This window comes from Schistocerca nitens, chromosome 10 (assembly GCF_023898315.1).
Source record: "Schistocerca nitens isolate TAMUIC-IGC-003100 chromosome 10, iqSchNite1.1, whole genome shotgun sequence".
Classification (NCBI taxonomy): Eukaryota; Metazoa; Arthropoda; class Insecta; order Orthoptera; family Acrididae; genus Schistocerca; species Schistocerca nitens.
In genome coordinates, this window is record NC_064623.1 from 28,490,970 (window position 1) to 28,508,050 (window position 17,081).

General features: G+C 43.7%; 1 protein-coding gene across 2 annotated transcripts in view; it reads right to left on the bottom strand.

Annotated features, from left to right (window-relative positions):
* The window catches only part of LOC126210067 (inositol-tetrakisphosphate 1-kinase-like), a 123,776-nt gene that overhangs the window by 76,975 nt on the left and 29,720 nt on the right, over window positions 1–17,081 (bottom strand). For both annotated transcript variants that reach the window (XM_049939187.1, XM_049939188.1), the window contains one exon: window positions 16,674–16,818. In XM_049939187.1, the coding sequence (XP_049795144.1) occupies window positions 16,674–16,818 (145 nt within the window). The remainder of the gene's footprint in view (window positions 1–16,673; window positions 16,819–17,081) is intronic.

Consider the following 17,081-nt stretch of genomic DNA (forward strand, 5'->3'; position numbering starts at 1 on the left):
GGGATTCCGTGCACTGTCCAGCTGGTAGCCGCTGTCACGGTTTAACAGATTTTCCGCCAGTCGTATTTCTACGGATTCTTTAATAATGGAGTCCCAAAAAGACGTTGCTGTGGACAAAATCATTGTTTTCTCATACTCCATTGAATGTCCAGTAGAAATACAATGTTCAGCAATAGCGGACTTGCTTGGCTGCAAAAGGCGGTTGTAGCGTTGATGTTCACTGCAGCGTTCTTTCACGGTGCGTGTGGTTTGACCTATGTAAGCCATACCACATTGGCACGGTATCTTGTAAATTCCGGCCTTTCGTAGTAACAGATTGTCCTCAATTGATCCCACAAGGTCCGCAATCTTCGATGGTGGGCGGAAAACCACTTTTACCTGAAAATTTCGGAAGATTCTTGCTATTTTAAACAAAGTGTTGCCAATGAAACGAAGAAAAGCTAAAGATTGTTCCGGCATGTTCTCCTCTTTATTCACTTCCTGCTTCTTAGTTTTAACTGTTAGTGCCCTGTTAATCTGCTGGATGGAATACCCATTTTAGCTGAATATTGTCTTTAGATAGGAGAGTTCTTGAGGTAAGCTATCTAGATCTGAAACAGTATGAGCTCTATGAACAAGTGTTTTAAGCAAACTCATGGTTTGCGATGGGTGATGGCAACTCGATGCTTGCAGGTACAAATCAGTATGAGTGGGTTTCCGGTAAACTGAATGCTCTAGAGAACCATCATTCTTCCTTCAAACCAGGACATTCAAGAAAGGCAAACAACCATCTTTCTCTATTTCCATGGTGAACAGGATGTTGCTATGAATGGAGTTGAGGTGATGTAGAAACTCCATTAATTTATCTTCTCCATGAGGTCACACTATGAAAGTGTCATCCACATACCGCCAAAAAACTGTTGGCTTCAGGGCAGCTGATTCAAGCGCTCTCTCTTCAAAATCCTCCATAAAAAGGTTGGCCACCAAAGGAGACAGGGGACTACCCATGGCGACACCGTCAGTCTGTTCAAAATATTGTTGATTAAACATAAAATAAGTTGAGGAAAGTGCGTGCCTGAACAAAGCAGTGATATCAACAGGAAACCTGTTACCAATCAGTGTCAAAGATTCTGCAAGAGGAACTTTTGTAAAAAGTGAGACCACATCAAAACTTACTAGAAGGTCTACATTGCTAAGACGAAGAGCCCCCAGTCTATTGATAAAATCAGCTGAGTTTCGTATGTGATGTGAGCACTTGCCTACGAAAGGTCTCAGTAAGGAAGCGAGATGTTTAGCTAAATCATACGTAGGAGCTCCAATGTTGCTTACTATTGGACGCAGAGGAAGACCCTCTTTATTGATTACGATCCTACAGGACGTGTGCTACGAAAAACTTCAGCACTATTAAATTCCTGCTCCTTACCGCAAGAGACCATCAAGAGATTAAGACCACATGGTTGTGTACCTCCAAGACTGTATGGCCTTCCAAAGATTCATAAAGAGGGTCTTCTCCACATCCAAAAGTGAGCAACATTGGAGCTCCTACGTATGATTTAGCTAAACATCTTGCTTCATTACTGAGACCTTTCATAGGCAAGTGCTCACATCACATACGAAACTCAGCTGATTTTATCAATAGCCTGGGGCCTCTTCATCTTAGCAGTGTAGACCTTCTAGTAAGTTTTGATGTGGTCTCACTTTTTATAAAAGTTCCTCTTGCAGATTCTTTGACACTGATTGGTAACATGTTTCCTGTTGATATCACTGTTTTGTTCAGGCAGGCTCTTTCCTCATCTTATTTTATGTTTAATCAACAATATTTTGAACAGACTGACGGTGTCGCCATGGGTAGTCCCCTGTCTCCTTTGGTGGCCAACCTTTTTATGGAGGATTTTGAAGAGAGAGCACTTGAATCAGCTGCCCTGAAGCCAACAGTTTTTTGGCAGTATGTGGATGACACTTTTATAGTGTGATCTCATGGAGAAGATAAATTAATGGAGTTTCTACATCACCTCAACTCCATTCATAGCAACATCCTGTTCACCATGGAAATAGAGAAAGATGGTTGTTTGCCTTTCTTGAATGTGCTGGTTTGAAGGAAGAATGATGGTTCTCTAGGGCATTCAGTTTACCGGAAACCCACTCATACTGATTTGTACCTGCAAGCATCGAGTTGCCATCACCCATCGCAAACCACGAGTTTGCTTAAAAAATCTTGTTCATAGAGCTCATACTGTTTCAGATCTAGATAGCTTACCTCAAGAACTCTCCTATCTAAAGACAATATTCAGCGAAAATGGGTATTCCATCCAGCAGATTAACAGGGCACTAACAGTTAAAACTAAGAAGCAGGAAGTGAATAAAGAGGAGAACATGCCGGAACAATCTTTAGCTTTTCTTCGTTTCATTGGCAACACTTTGTTTAAAATAGCAAGAATCTTCCGAAATTTTCAGGTAAAAGTGGTTTTCCGCCCACCATCGAAGATTGCGGACCTTGTGGGATCAATTGAGGACAATCTGTTACTACGAAAGGCCGGAATTTACAAGATACCGTGCCAATGTGGTATGGCTTACATAGGTCAAACCACACGCACCGTGAAAGAACGCTGCAGTGAACATCAACGCTACAACCGCCTTTTGCAGCCAAGCAAGTCCGCTATTGCTGAACATTGTATTTCTACTGGACATTCAATGGAGTATGAGAAAACAATGATTTTGCCCACAGCAACGTCTTTCTGGGACTCCATTATTAAAGAATCCGTAGAAATACGACTGGCGGAAAATCTGTTAAACCGTGACAGTGGCTACCAGCTGGACAGTGCATGGAATCCCATCATCTCCACGTTTTGCTCAAATCGAAGACGACAGAGTGCGTCGACGGCCGTGGCAAACGGCAACGCAGAGGGCGACCGAGTTTCGCTATTCCACCAGCGAGGGCGCTGCCGGTGGACAGTGTGGTTCAACTATCAAGTTTTCGACGCATGCGCAGAATACTTACAGTACGCTATAAATTGCGGAACGGAGGACGTTTTCGCCTGTTTGCGACGGCTCACCTGAAGATGGCTGGCAGGTGCCCAGTTGAAATATCGTGCGAAGTATTGAACAACGACCGGCTGCAAGCCCGAAATTTGTTTGAACAGTCAATTCGCCGGGAAAATTTTAAAATTCACAATTGTTTTTCCGGCTCTTCCTTTGCATGCGGAACAGGAAAGGGAATGACTGATAGTTGGGTACAAGGAATCCTTGCTGAAAAAGTATTTAGACACTGATGTACAGAATCCTCTGTGCCATACCGTGTTTTATTAACTACAAGACACACTTTTTTCCTTCAGAAAACTGCCTCTAAAATTCAGGTGCTTCTTATATTTGAAACTAATATAAAAATGTCCAGTGTTTGATTTAAAATTCCCACCAGTCCTAAAAACTGCCATATATTTGATGCCCCAGGAAACCTTTCTCTATATGCCAACAATGGATTCAATTGGCACCAGCAGTGCACTGATGTGACAAACATGAGCTACGGGGATTCACAAGCTTGCTGACACTGTCTCCCTCCAGCCCCACCAACACAAATCCAGAACACTGTCTAGCCTATGATGCGTCATTACAGTCTACGGTGCCAGTGAACTCGAACTGAAAGCAATTTGTGAGATCGGTAACAGTACAATATTTTTTTTTTACCAGCTAGGTTCGTAATGAAAAAAGATGTGTGCTATAAATTGAAAGTAATAGCATATGCAGAAGAACGCGGAAAAAGAGAAGCTGGGCAGCATTTGGGTCCTCCACTAACAAATAAAACCAAATGTGATTGGCGGGCTAGTAAAAAAAAAAAAAAAAAAAAAAAAAAGGAAGACTAAATGTGCAAATAGGGGAGTGAATGTAACATGGCCAAAACTAAAAGCTGACATACTGAAACGGATTCACGGACACTATCAAAATGGCAATGGAATTAAAACAAAAATAATACAAATACACGCACATAAGCTAGCACTACAGTTGAACTTTACAGACTTTAAGGGTGGAAATGGTTGGTGCTACAGGTTTATGAAGCATGCGAGCAAAAATCTCTCACAAAATGCCACAAGGATATTCAACATTGAAAGAAAAGCAGTAAGTATAGAACTATGCAAAATAGTGAATACGAATGACAGTCCTCCGACATTTAATGTGCTGAGTAACATAAGTATTGCCATGAAAGGTGCTAAAACTGTAGCTATAAAAACAAGTGGGCACGAAAAAATGCACTACACTGTTGTCCCTTCATGCTGTGCTGGCGGTACGAAACTTAATCCAATGATCATTTTCATGCGTAAAACCTTCTGAAATACACCAGATGGTGGTGTTCACGTACACGAAAAGGGTTGGATGGATGAGGCTGGTATGAAATTATGGATTAACAGAATGCGCAAGACAAGAAAAGGTGCAACATACTGAAGCAGAGTTCTCTTCTTGTACTAGATCAGTTCAGTAGTCATTTGAAAAATTCTGTGAAAGATAAATTGAGACAGGGAAATACAGAGGTTGCTGTTATTTGGAGAGGACTTACTTCACAATTACAAACTCTCAATGTCTCGATAAATAAACCATTTAAAGTGCATATCAGAGAGGAATGGAACAAATGAATGAGGGATGAAACCCATCATGAATTCATGCTGAAGGTAGCGTTAAAATGACCTATAACCAAACAAGCTTGTCAGTGTATAAAACAGTCGTCGTCTAAAGTGAGATAAGACAAAATTGTTAAATCTTTCAATTAAGTGCGGCATAAGTGACGCTATTGATGGCAGTGAAGACCATCTTATACATGTAGGGGAAGAAGAAGAAGAAGAAGAAGAAGAAGAAGAAGAATAAAGTTCAGATGACTATTTTCAGGGATTTTAAAGGTCAGTTCGGTTTTATAAACAAAGAATTTTTTGTTGGTCTTGTTCTGAAATCTAATAATAAAAATTGTAAAAATGTTATTTTTTTAAATAACTGCTTAAAAATTATGGTGCATCTTATGTCCGTAGCATCTTAAAGTAAAATACAATACGGAAAAAAATGGGTTAGTGATCAGACACACGTGACCAGATGTCACACAATGATGTAAACATTTATCATTGTTCTTTTGGACCTTGACTTAGGTCTACCACTGGCTACTATAAGAGTACATATTTCTGTCAATTTTCACGTTTTAACATATGAATTATTCTCACATTATTACTTTTCACATAAAATATAGAAATAATTTTATGTGGTAAACAGGAGTACATACTGCTTCATCTCCACTTGGGAAAGGAACATCCTGTTATGGTTAACAATAACAAATGCGTTTTCGCAGTATCTAATGTCTCTCTCTCTCTCTCTCTCTCTCTCTGTGTGTGTGTTTGTTTTAGAAATAGTGTAATTTTATTATTTCATTTCATTATCAATCGTTGAGAAACAGAAAACAAATTAATAGTTCGGGATTCTTCATTTCAATAAATGTGTATTTGTATATTAAAATACGGGGTGTCCATAATTGAAGTTACAGTTTCAAAATGCTGTAGTAAGAGAACCACTGCTCATAAGGATGTCAAACTTGAACAGCATATATATTACTGACGCAGAGGGAACCATTATGGAACATGAAAAAGCTAACAAAAATTTGACCAATACATGCACTGTAATTGTCAGAATATGTGCACCAACAGACACGTGGCATACACCTGTTCCTCAATCTGCATCTGAGATCCCCAACACGGCTGTCTCCGTGAAGGATCGCGCTCCACTGGTAAGGCTCTTTTACAAGAACAGTGACTGTGTGCCAGTAGCCCTGCAGACATTCCATACACTCAAGGGTATACAAAAAGGCATCGGTCCAAAGTCTACTAAGGGTCTAGAGAAAATGATTACAAAATTAGAAAATACAATGTAGCAGAGGGAGGAAAGTAGATGATCTGATACCTGTCAAAGATGCGGCTGCAGCACTGCAGGAGGGCTCAAGCAGTGATGTGCAAACATGCAGTGCATGGGAAATTTCCCGAACATTGCACATGCATGGTGCATAAAATCCTAGAAAACAACCTGTATTGCTATCCGTACCAAATCAACCATGTTCACAAGTTCTTTCCTGCTGACATGCCAGCAAGTCAAATGTTCACTGTGGAATTTCTTACTCACACGGAAGTGAACAACGAATGGTTGTGGAACATTCTGTGGACAGACGAAACCCATTTCCACCTGCAAGGACAAGTCAATACATAGAATGGAAAAATATAGGCAATGGAAAATCTGCACACGCAGCAACTGGTACTACTTCCTTCTGCAAAGATGACTCTGTAGTGTGGGATGACGGCATTACTTGTCACACGACTGAATTTTTCGAGGAGATTAGTCCCGTGGGTCCTGTTACTCGTACTGTCACTGATAAATGCTACAAGTCTTTTGCTCACCAATGTCATTCCAAACCTTCAACAGTGTGGTGTATGGGTAGGATCATTTTTATGCAAGATGGTGCTCCTTTGCATATTGCAGTCAGTGAAGTGGCTGCTGCAGAGACATTTTGGAAATGCTAGAATTATCGGTCGTCATTTCTCTACAGCCAGGCTGTCCAGATCAGCTGATCATCCGATCTCAATCTCTGTGACTTCTGACTGTGAGTTTACTTGAAAGATGTTGCTTTCAGTACTCCAGTTATGAATGTAGCTTAAGTGAATGTACACACTGCACAGCACATTCTCAACATAACCTCCAAGACACTCTGATCTGTTGTGGGGCATGTTGTTTCTCGATTTCAACTTATGGCAGAGAGCAGTGGACAGCATACTGAACACATCTTGTGCCAGTCTCACAAAAATTAGAAATTGATGCCGTTTCACTTTCTAAGCAGTTTTTAGTTCCAGGAAAATTAAAAACCAACATACTCTCAATTTTTAAGTAGTTTTTGGTTCCAGGACAATTAAAAACCGATGTCATTTTGCTTTTCATGTGGTTTCTGGCTTCAGGACAACTAAAAACCGTTTTTTTCCACCCAATGTGGTATGACCTTGCCATGGTGGATGGGCTTACCTAAATAACAGTGCACAACTGTTGACTGCTGAACTTACACAATCAGACACATTTAACAGTACTGGTGGTATAATGTGTAACTCGAACCATAGCTGTGATATTGCGATTCATCTGTCATTTGTGGTCGATCCCATTTATGTTAAGATGCTTGCAGTGCCATCTATCGATAAAATTTTCATTAAATGTTTTTCATTCCACGATATTTCGCCCTCTGTCAATATTACGTGGTTCAAATTTGATCTAATTTTAAGCAGTGGTTCTCTTTCTACAGCATTTTGAAACTGAAACTTTATTTATGGGGACTTTGTACTCAAAACACATTGTTATACAGCGAAGAAATGAAAGATCAAAGAAACTTAAAATCTGGCATCTGGTATTATATTTTATAATTCATTCTTGATAATATTAAGTGGCTCAATATTTTTGTTTGATCTCGGAGCAAGGGAAGTTTTCATCAGTCTGTCATATGACTGACATCATAGTGAGAGTATGTTTCCTTCGGTTCAAAATATGACAGGTCTAGCATTAAAATGTTATTATCTTATCTGTTTGGTAAGTACTAATCATTCATAATATCTTGTTAGAATGCTGAGTGTCTCAATAAAGAAGGTAACACATTTTATCAAGGCATACACTACATATTAATAATTTAGTTGATTTGTATATGAGCATCTATCTATCTATCTATCTATCATCTATCTATCTACCTATCATCATCATCATGACTTCATTCCCAATATGGAGTCCACTGCATGTTACTGGCCTCCCCTAAATTCTCTAAAGCATTGTGGTCTTAACCTATACACATCCAAGTTGTTTTGGCATGTTCACCAATCTTCCATTAGGTCTTGATTTTGATATTTTCTTACGTGTTTGAATATATAAAAAACTTTCTTCATCCACGTACAATCTATTAGCCTGGATGAATGTCCCACCCATTATCATTTCATTTTAGTCATAATTACCCCTCCGGCCCCAGTATACAACCCGGCCAATTTGTCTTCCTGTCTCAATTAGCAATTCCAACATCCATCTTCCCATTGATTGTTGAGCGCCACTAAAACTAAACGGTTTTCACATTAATAGCCCTTGTCTCAACACCATAATTAAAAACTGTTAACACACAATGATTGCAAACTACCTTTATCACATACACTGATAGTTTACTGTTATAACATCAAGTTGAACTCATATATTTCAAAATGATACAACACATATAAGTCACAGAGCAAGTTGACAAGCAAAACATGTGAACATGGTAACATTCGAATGAGCACTGAGTCCAAGTCTAGCAGCTGCTGGCTGGGTGGCTGCTTAGGTGGCGCGGCTGCTGAATGGCTGGCAGACAGTGCCGCATGTAGAGGACGCGTGTAATTGCGCAGCAGCACTTTGAATGATCGGCGAGTCACAACACTTTTTCCCCCTTCAAAATTTTTTCACTGGGCTTGATGGAGGTGGCCTGTAGATTGCTAACATCCACAGGCATTGTTTGGCTGGCTGTAGAGTCTTGAGGAGGAGGCTTCCCGTACGGACGGAAGTGTCCCCGATGATAACGGGTCGAGATGACAGGAGACATGAGGGGTCGAATCTGCTGGCGCCCCGTGCACCAATCTGCCCGTTGCGGCAAGTCCGGTTATTATAACAGGAGACATGGGCAATGTGTCCGTGTCCATAGGAGAAGGAGGTGAGTATAGTTGCTCCGACAGATGATGGTCATCTCGTTCCTGCATGGGCACGTCTCCTGGTGGCGTCCGTTCTTGTGCTGGCATCGCGATGACGGTGAGAGGGCTGCGTTGTGAGTAATGAGATATGCCACGATCCCGAGTGTCAGGTAGAGCCGAAGGTGGTGTAGCGGCATTCACAACAGGCATTGCTGGCACACGAGGCTTAAGCTGGTCCGAATGACGCACTGCAACACCCGTTTCCGTCTGGATTTCATACAGGCGTAGGCCACGGTGTCATAAGATGCGGCACGGTCTCCATTTTGGCCGCCTGCCATATCCCCGTACCCAGACGAGGCCGTCGGCGGTGAACCGGCCACGCAAAGGCACCCGCGGCCGTGAGGTGGAAGGCCGCAGAAGATTAAGTAGCGTGCGGGGCTTGTTGGCCATGTAAGAGCTCAGCCGGGCTGTGGTCGCCCATGGGGGTGAAACGGTAAGAAGCCAGAAACTGGAGAAGCGCATCTGAGCCTTAAATGTGCGGACCAGTCATTCAGCCTCACTGTTTCATTGTGGATGGAACGGAGGGGCCGTGACATGCATAACGCCGTGCCAAGCACAAAAATCCACAAAATCGGAAGAGGCAAATTGCGGACCATTATCGGTAACAAGAGTAGAGGGAAGGCCTTCCAAAGAAAAAAGTCGTTCAACCTCACTGTTTCATTGTGGATGGAACGGAGGGGCCGTGACATGCATAACGCCGTGCCGAGCACAAAAATCCGCAAAATCGGAAGAGGCAAATTGTGGACCATTATCGGTAACAAGAGTAGAGGGAAGGCCTTCCAAAGAAAAAAATGCGGGCGAGAGCACTTTCGGTTGCCGCGGTGGTAGGCGACGAGCAACGGACAATGAAAGGAAAGTTAGAGTAGGCATCAATTACGAGGAGCCAATAAGTACCTAAAAAGGTCCCGTGAAGTCAGCATGAATGCGCTCCCAGGGCATCTCAGGCGAAGGCCACGGTGACAAAGATGACTTCGGGGCGGTGGCCTGTGACGCACAAGGGCCACAGGCAGCGACCATGTGTGCTATTTCAGAGTCGATGCCGAGCCAGTACACATGACGGCGCGCCAGAGATTTCGTGCGAGACACACCCCAGTGCCCTTGGTGAAGGAGGCGCAAGACCGAAGCACGCAAAGCCCCAGGTACCACAACACGCGGCGAAGCATTGTCGGTGGAAAGGAGGATAACACCATACCTAGCTGTGAGGCGGTAGCGCAAAGCATAGTAGTTCCGCAACGGGTCAGAAGTCTTAGCGGATGGACGATCTGGCCAACCCTTCTGAATACAGCGTAAAACCCAGGAGAGGGTAGGGTCAGAACCCGTAGCCGTCGCCAGCCGGTCCCCTGTGATGGGGAATCCGTCCACAACCCGCTGCTCGGCAACATCCAGATGGAAACACAAAAGTTCGTCCTTATCGAATGCCAGATCAGGACCCATGGGAAGGCGAGACAGTGCATCAGCATTCGCATGAATCTCATAATTGAAACGAGACAAGTAAAGAGCCCAACGCTGGAGGCGGTGTGCAGCCTTGTCGGGAAGTGACGATGATGGATGAAATATGGAAACAAGCGGTTTGTGATCCGTAGAAAGGTGAAATTTAGATCCATAGAGAAAAACACCAAACTTATGAAGAGCATAAATAATGGCCAAAGCTTCTTTTTCAATTTGAGAATACTTTTGTTGGGCATCCGTGAGCGTTTTGGAGGCATAAGCAATGGATTGTTCAGAGCCGTCTGAAAAACGGTGCGCAAGGACTGCACCGACCCCGTATTGAGAGGCATCCGTGGCAAGAGCATGATGTTGGCCAGTTCGAAGTAGCCAGGCACGGGGCCTGTTTCAGCATAGTCTTCCATTTCTGGAAAGCCGCATCGCATGATGCGTACCAGCGAAAAGGTACGTTTTTATGCGACAGGCGATGCAACGGCTGAGCCACCGAAGCAGCAGACGGTAAGAACTTGTAATAGTATGCTATTTTCCCCAGGAAGGCCTGCAGTTCCTTAACAGATGTAGGGCGAGGAAGGGCATCGATCGCAGCGGACGAATACCATACCGAGAGAGTTGAAACCCCAAGTACGTGATAAATGCCTGAAAAAATTGTGATTTCTGAAGATTACACTTAAGACCGGCAGTCTGTAAGACATGAAAAAGTGTGAGGAGATTTTGAAGATTTTCTTCAGTGGTGGAGCCAGTGACAACAATGTCGTCCATGTGATTGATACACCCGGGGACAGGGAGCAATAATTGTTCCAAGAATCGCTGAAAGAGAGCAGGGGCGCTAGCAACCCTGAATGGCAAGCGTTGATATTGATAGAGGCCGAAAGGCGTGTTAAGGACCAGAAACTGTCGGGAAGCAGCGTCGAGAGGAAGTTGATGATAAGCTTCTGACAGGTCAATTTTAGAAAAGTACTGGCCTCCAGCAAGTTTAGTGAACAGTTCTTCAGGTCGGGGCATAGGGTAAGTGTCGATGAGGCATTGAGCATTTACAGTGGCTTTGAAATCGCCACAGAGACGAATATCACCATTTGGCTTAGCAACAACAATGACAGGAGAGGACCACTCACTGGAAGTGACAGGAACTCAAGACCCCTGAAGTAGTCAGACGATCCAGTTCCCGTTTTACCCGATCACGAAGGGCCACAGGAATGGGCCGAGCCCGAAAAAACTTAGGCCTAGCAGTGGGTTTGAGCGTGATATGAGCTTCAAAATTGTTTGCACGGCCTAAAACAGGAGTAAAAAGGGACAAAAATGTCGTCGACAAGGAATCCAATTGAGCATAAGGAATATCATCAGAGACAATATTGACAGAGTCATCTATGGAGAACCCAAAAACGCGAAAGGCATCGAAACCAAAAAGATTCTCTGTGTTACTCTGGTCGAACAATGCGAACGACAGATTTGTAAGATACCTCAGCATCAAATTGTCCCAAGAGGGAAATCTTATGTTTATTGTACGTTCGTAATTGCCGAGTGACAGGTGATAGGAGTGGAGAACCCAACTGAAGATAGGTCTGAGAATTAATTATAGTGGCAGCAGAACCGGTATCCACCTGCATGCGAACATCCCGACCAATGATTTGGACAGTGAGGAATAACTTCCGTGAAAGGAAAGAAGTGCAATTGACAGACAACACAGAATCAGAATCAGCGACATGTTCATGAACATCATGTATACTGTCGGATTTACAAATGGAAGACATATGACCTTTCTTTTTGCAATTGTGACACACAGCCCAACGTTGGGGACAATCCTCGCGTGAATGTTTCGTAAAACACCGCGGACATGAAGGAAGTTGCAGGGGGTTTTGCTGCAGTTTCTTAGCAGGTTGTTTACATTTAGGCCGAGGCTGCGCTTGGGAGCGCACTGCGACCACGTCGGCCGGCGGGGACGCACCGCACGCGTTGTCAACAGTGCACAGAGGTTGTATTTCCCCGACATCACCCCACGCCTCTATTTGCGCCCCAGCGGCACGAGAAATTTCAAAAGACTGCACGGTGGAGAGGACTTCATCTAGAGTCGGATTTGCCAACTGAAGGGCACATTGCCGAACTTCTTTGTCAGGCACCGACCGGATAATAGCATCCCGTACCATGGAATTGACATAGGATTCTTTGTGAACATCAGTAACAAATTGACACTTTCGACTGAGGCCGTGAAGTTCAGCAGCCCAAGTGTGATAGGATTGATGCGGTTGTTATTGACAACGATAAAAGGCAACACGAGAGGCTACCACATGCGTTTGCTTTTGAAAATAGACAGACAGAAGTGAGCACATTTCAGCAAAGGACAAAGACGCAGGATCTTTCAAAGGAGCCAATTGCGACAACAACTGATACATTTGGGGTGAAATCTATGAAAGGAACAGAGACTTACATGTTTGTTCGTCCGTGACACGAAATGCCAAGAAGTGCTGTCGAAGACGTTTTTCATGATCAGACCAGTCTTCCGCCATCTCGTCGTAAGGAGGAATAGCCAACGACGAGAAACGCCCAGCATTTGACACCGTGACGAAATCGCGAATCGGCGATGTTAGAAGCGTTTGCTGTTCAATGAGAGCTTGCAATAGTTGCTCGACAGTAGCCATGGAAACCTGTGGGTCAACGATGAAAAGGAAAAATTCCATCCTCGTCGCCAATTGTTATAACGTCAAGTTGTGAACTCATACATTTCAAAACGGCACAACACATATAAGTCACAGAAGAAGTTGACAAGCAAGACATGTGAACACAGAAACATTCGAATGAGTACTGAGTCCAAGTCTAGCAGCCGCTGGCTGGCTGACCGCTTAGGTGGTGCAGCTGCTGCACGGCTGGCAGACAGTGCCGCATGTAGAGGACGTGTGTAAGTGCGCGGCGGCACTTTGAATGATCGGCGAGTCACAACATTTACTTTTGAAACTATCCAGTGTACCATGCACAGCACACACCATTTTACTTCCATGTTTTTTTTTCTTCTCCTAACCATCCTGCTATTGTCTTCAAGAGACCTAAATAAGGAGACTTATCTATGCATTCAGTGATTTAATCGGTAATTTGTACTGTTTTCATTCTGTTATAATGATACAGGTCGAGTTCTACATTCTAGCCTCAGATGAGCCGATCAGGCCTTACCAAATGCCGTGTCGTCCTCTCCAGTGGTGTCACTGCATGCTCTTCCAATCACTGTCGGGTTTCTTGTCCTTGGAACCGCTAGTAGCCAGTAAAGTAGCTTCTCAATTGGACTCAAAAGGTCGAGTGCACGCCGTGCCTTTTCTCCCATCGTGCAAAAAATCCCTGACAGTACCGGGAATCAAATTCGGATCCTCCAATGGCTGTCAGTCGCATTTACATCTGGCTACGGAGGCGGACTTCTTTTCAGTCTATTATTTTAGTTTTAAAAGAAGTCATGGTTTGGCTGAGGAGGAAATTGAATAAGATGCCCTACTCAGCACCATTGATCAATTTCAAATTAACAGTCTTTTCAAGTGGACATGTACGAACGAACATACAGATGATATTAGCAGATTGTACACAAAGTCGAAAACAGAGAGGAAACGCCAAAACGTGCTTCAAATACACACACTGAAAAAAAATTTGCATATCCCGGTTCCCAGAACTCTTGAAGATAGACGTTGACTGTGGATACTGTATCACACACACAGTCTCTTTGACTGTTCACAGACGTCACTAAACCCGCCCAAAGATGTAAACAACCACGCATGAGCAGCACCTATTAGACGGAGGGAGTCCAATAGCTGATCAGTTCCAGTCATTCCACCAGGAAGGAGGTACACAGCTTGTGTTGTCTGTAGTTCAACCATGCCTAGATGGTCAATACCGTGGTTCGATCGCGTCCGCATTGTTACTTTGTGCCAGGAAGGGCTCTCGACAAGGAAAGTGTCCAGGGGTGTCAGAGTGAACCAAACCTATGTTGTTCAGACATGGAGGGGATTCAGAGAGACAGGAACTGTCCATGACATGCCTCACTCAGGCCACCAAAGGGCTACCACTGCAGTGGATGACCGCTACCTACAGACTATGGCTCTGAGACACCCTGATAGCAACGCCACCATGTTGAATAATGCTTTTCGTGCAGCCGCAGGATGTCGTGTTACGACTCACACTGTGCACAATAGGCTGCACGATGTGCAACTTCACTCCCGACATCCACGGCAAGGTCCATCTTTGCAACCACGACACCGTGCAGTGCGGTACAGGTGGGCCCAACAACAAGCCGAATGGACCACTCAGGATTGGCATCACGTTCTCTTCAGCGACGAGTGTCGCATATGCCTTCAACCGGACAACCGTCGGAGATGTGTTTGAACCGTCGGAGATGTGTTTGGAGGCAACCCGGTCAAGTCAACGCCTCAGACACACTGTCCAGCAAGTGCAGCGAGGTGGAGGTTCCCCGCTGTTTTGGGGTGGCATTATGTGGGGCCCAAGTATGCTGCTGGTGGTCACGGAAGGTGCCGTAATGGCTGCATGATAGGTAAATGCCATCCTCTGACTGATAGTGCAACCATATTGGCAGCATATTGGTGAGGCATTTGTCTTTATGGACAACAATTCACACCCCCATTGTGCACATCTTGTGAATGACTTTCTTCAGGATAACGACATCGCTCAACTAGAGTGGCCAGCACGTTCTCAAGGATCGAACCCTATCGAACATACCTGGGGTAGATTGAAAAGGGCTGTTTACGGACCGACGCGACCCACCATCCACTCTGAGGGATCTACACTGAATTGCCATTGAGGAGTGGGACAACCTGGACCAACAGTGCATTGATGAACTTGTGGATAGTATGCCACGACGAATACAGGCGTGCATCAATACAAGAGGACATGCTACCGGGTATTAGAGGTACCGGTGTGTACAGCAATCTGGACCACCACCTCTGAAGGTCTCGCTGGATGGTGGTACAATGTGCAATGTGTGGTTTTCGTGAGCAATAAAAAGGGCAGAAATGATATTTATGTTCATCTCTATTCCAATTTTCTGTACAGGTTACAAAACTCTCGGAACCGAAGTGATGCAAAACTTTTTTTAATGTGTTTTCATCGTTGATCCAATTAAGTCACACAATGGAAGATAGCAGAACTGTGTTCACATCTATTGCCAAATGAGCCTTATATACAGGGGTTGACAAAAATATGGACACATCAAAACACAATGAAACCTGTTGTCTCAGAATGGATTAATACAGGTTGTGAATGGTTTTCAAGGGAATACTATACCACTCTTCCAGCCAAATAGTGGCAACTTCAGGTAATGATGATAGAGGTGGATACTGATCACATACCCTTTTCTCCAAAGCAGACAGCAAAGGCTCAATAATATTGGGATATGGTGACTGTGGTGGCCACAGAACATGTGAAAGTTCATCCTCCTGCTCACAAAACCAGTCGTGGATGATACGAGCTGTGTGAACAGGTATCCTGTCACCTTGGAACACAGTGTCACCACTGTAGGACAAACATTGCACCACTGGGATGAACCTGATCAGCCAAAAGGGTCACATAATACTTGGCAGTAATGCGACATCGCAGAGTAACCAAGGGGCTCACAGAATACCACAACGCGACTGCCTGTATCACCATCAAATCCCTGCTATGTTTCACTCTTGGGACGTAAAAGGGGTCAGAAATTGGAATCAGTCTGAAACAAGACACAGCCAACCAAATGACTTGAAATTCCAGCTTGCCCAACAATTCCCTGTTTACAGAGCTCCCTTCACACTGTTTTGGTACTGACAGTGCTCATGAGCAGAACATTGAGATCTACAGTGACTTTTGCAGCTATTGTCTTCTTATTTTTCATCACAATCTCTTCAATGAGCGTCCATCACAATCACTTGACACACATTTCTGCGCGCATTGTGACTCAGTGGATAATCGTATACAGATGATGTTTTTCATATGTACTGAGTCTCACCTTTATCTACAATAATGATGTAGCCTTAAGGGAAATTGCACTGGATAGCTCACTGCTCTTACTGTCACAAAGGTAATTCACAGTGACATCTTGTTTTGGAATTCACCTTTTGAAAAATGGATTACAAATGATGTGTAGTCCCTACAGTAGTGATATCATGTGGTGGTTGATACTGAGTTTGCCAGCTCAGGTTTTTCAGCATCTCCACGATGCTTTCCAATAGATCAAAAAAACCAGTGAGCATTTGCATTGTCCTCCTTTTAATGCATTCAATATCCTTTATTAGTCATATCTGGGTTGGGACCCTCACACCTAAGCAATATTGTATGAAGTGTCACACCAGTGTTTTGTAACCAGTCTCCTTTGTAGACTGTCTGTGTTTTCCAATCTGCACAAATTGTTACAGTCAACACAAATTTAAAAATATGAGAAACACAAACTAGCTGAATTGTTCCTTATCTACTTGGGATCTCAGTGTAATTATTCAATATTAAAATACACTGAATAGGCATATGTTATCACCGATCACTTACCGAGGCTATCGACACCACTGCGCAAGCTAATGCTGTACGAGTGGAATCGGTCGAGTAGTTTCCTGACGTTGTCGAGGGGATCGATGACCGCCACCTCCGGATGGGCATCTAGGTAACTCTCGACCCTCTGAACCATTGCTTCCGCCTGGAAAGTTAAAAATCATTGACAAAAACTGATGACTGAAAAAACAATTATTCAAATGGTGGCATCACCACTTTTCATTCATTAAATTTTGTAGGTCCCATGAAGAAAGAGAATCTTGAAGGATATGAAACAATTAAAAGAACAAGTTACTAAAACATAAGAAAGATGTAGAACAATAATCCATACACTGTATTAACCTTTTGATTGTAATGTGCAAGGCTCGGTGGGTGCTGCACTGTCACACCTCTCGATCGGTTCTGTGT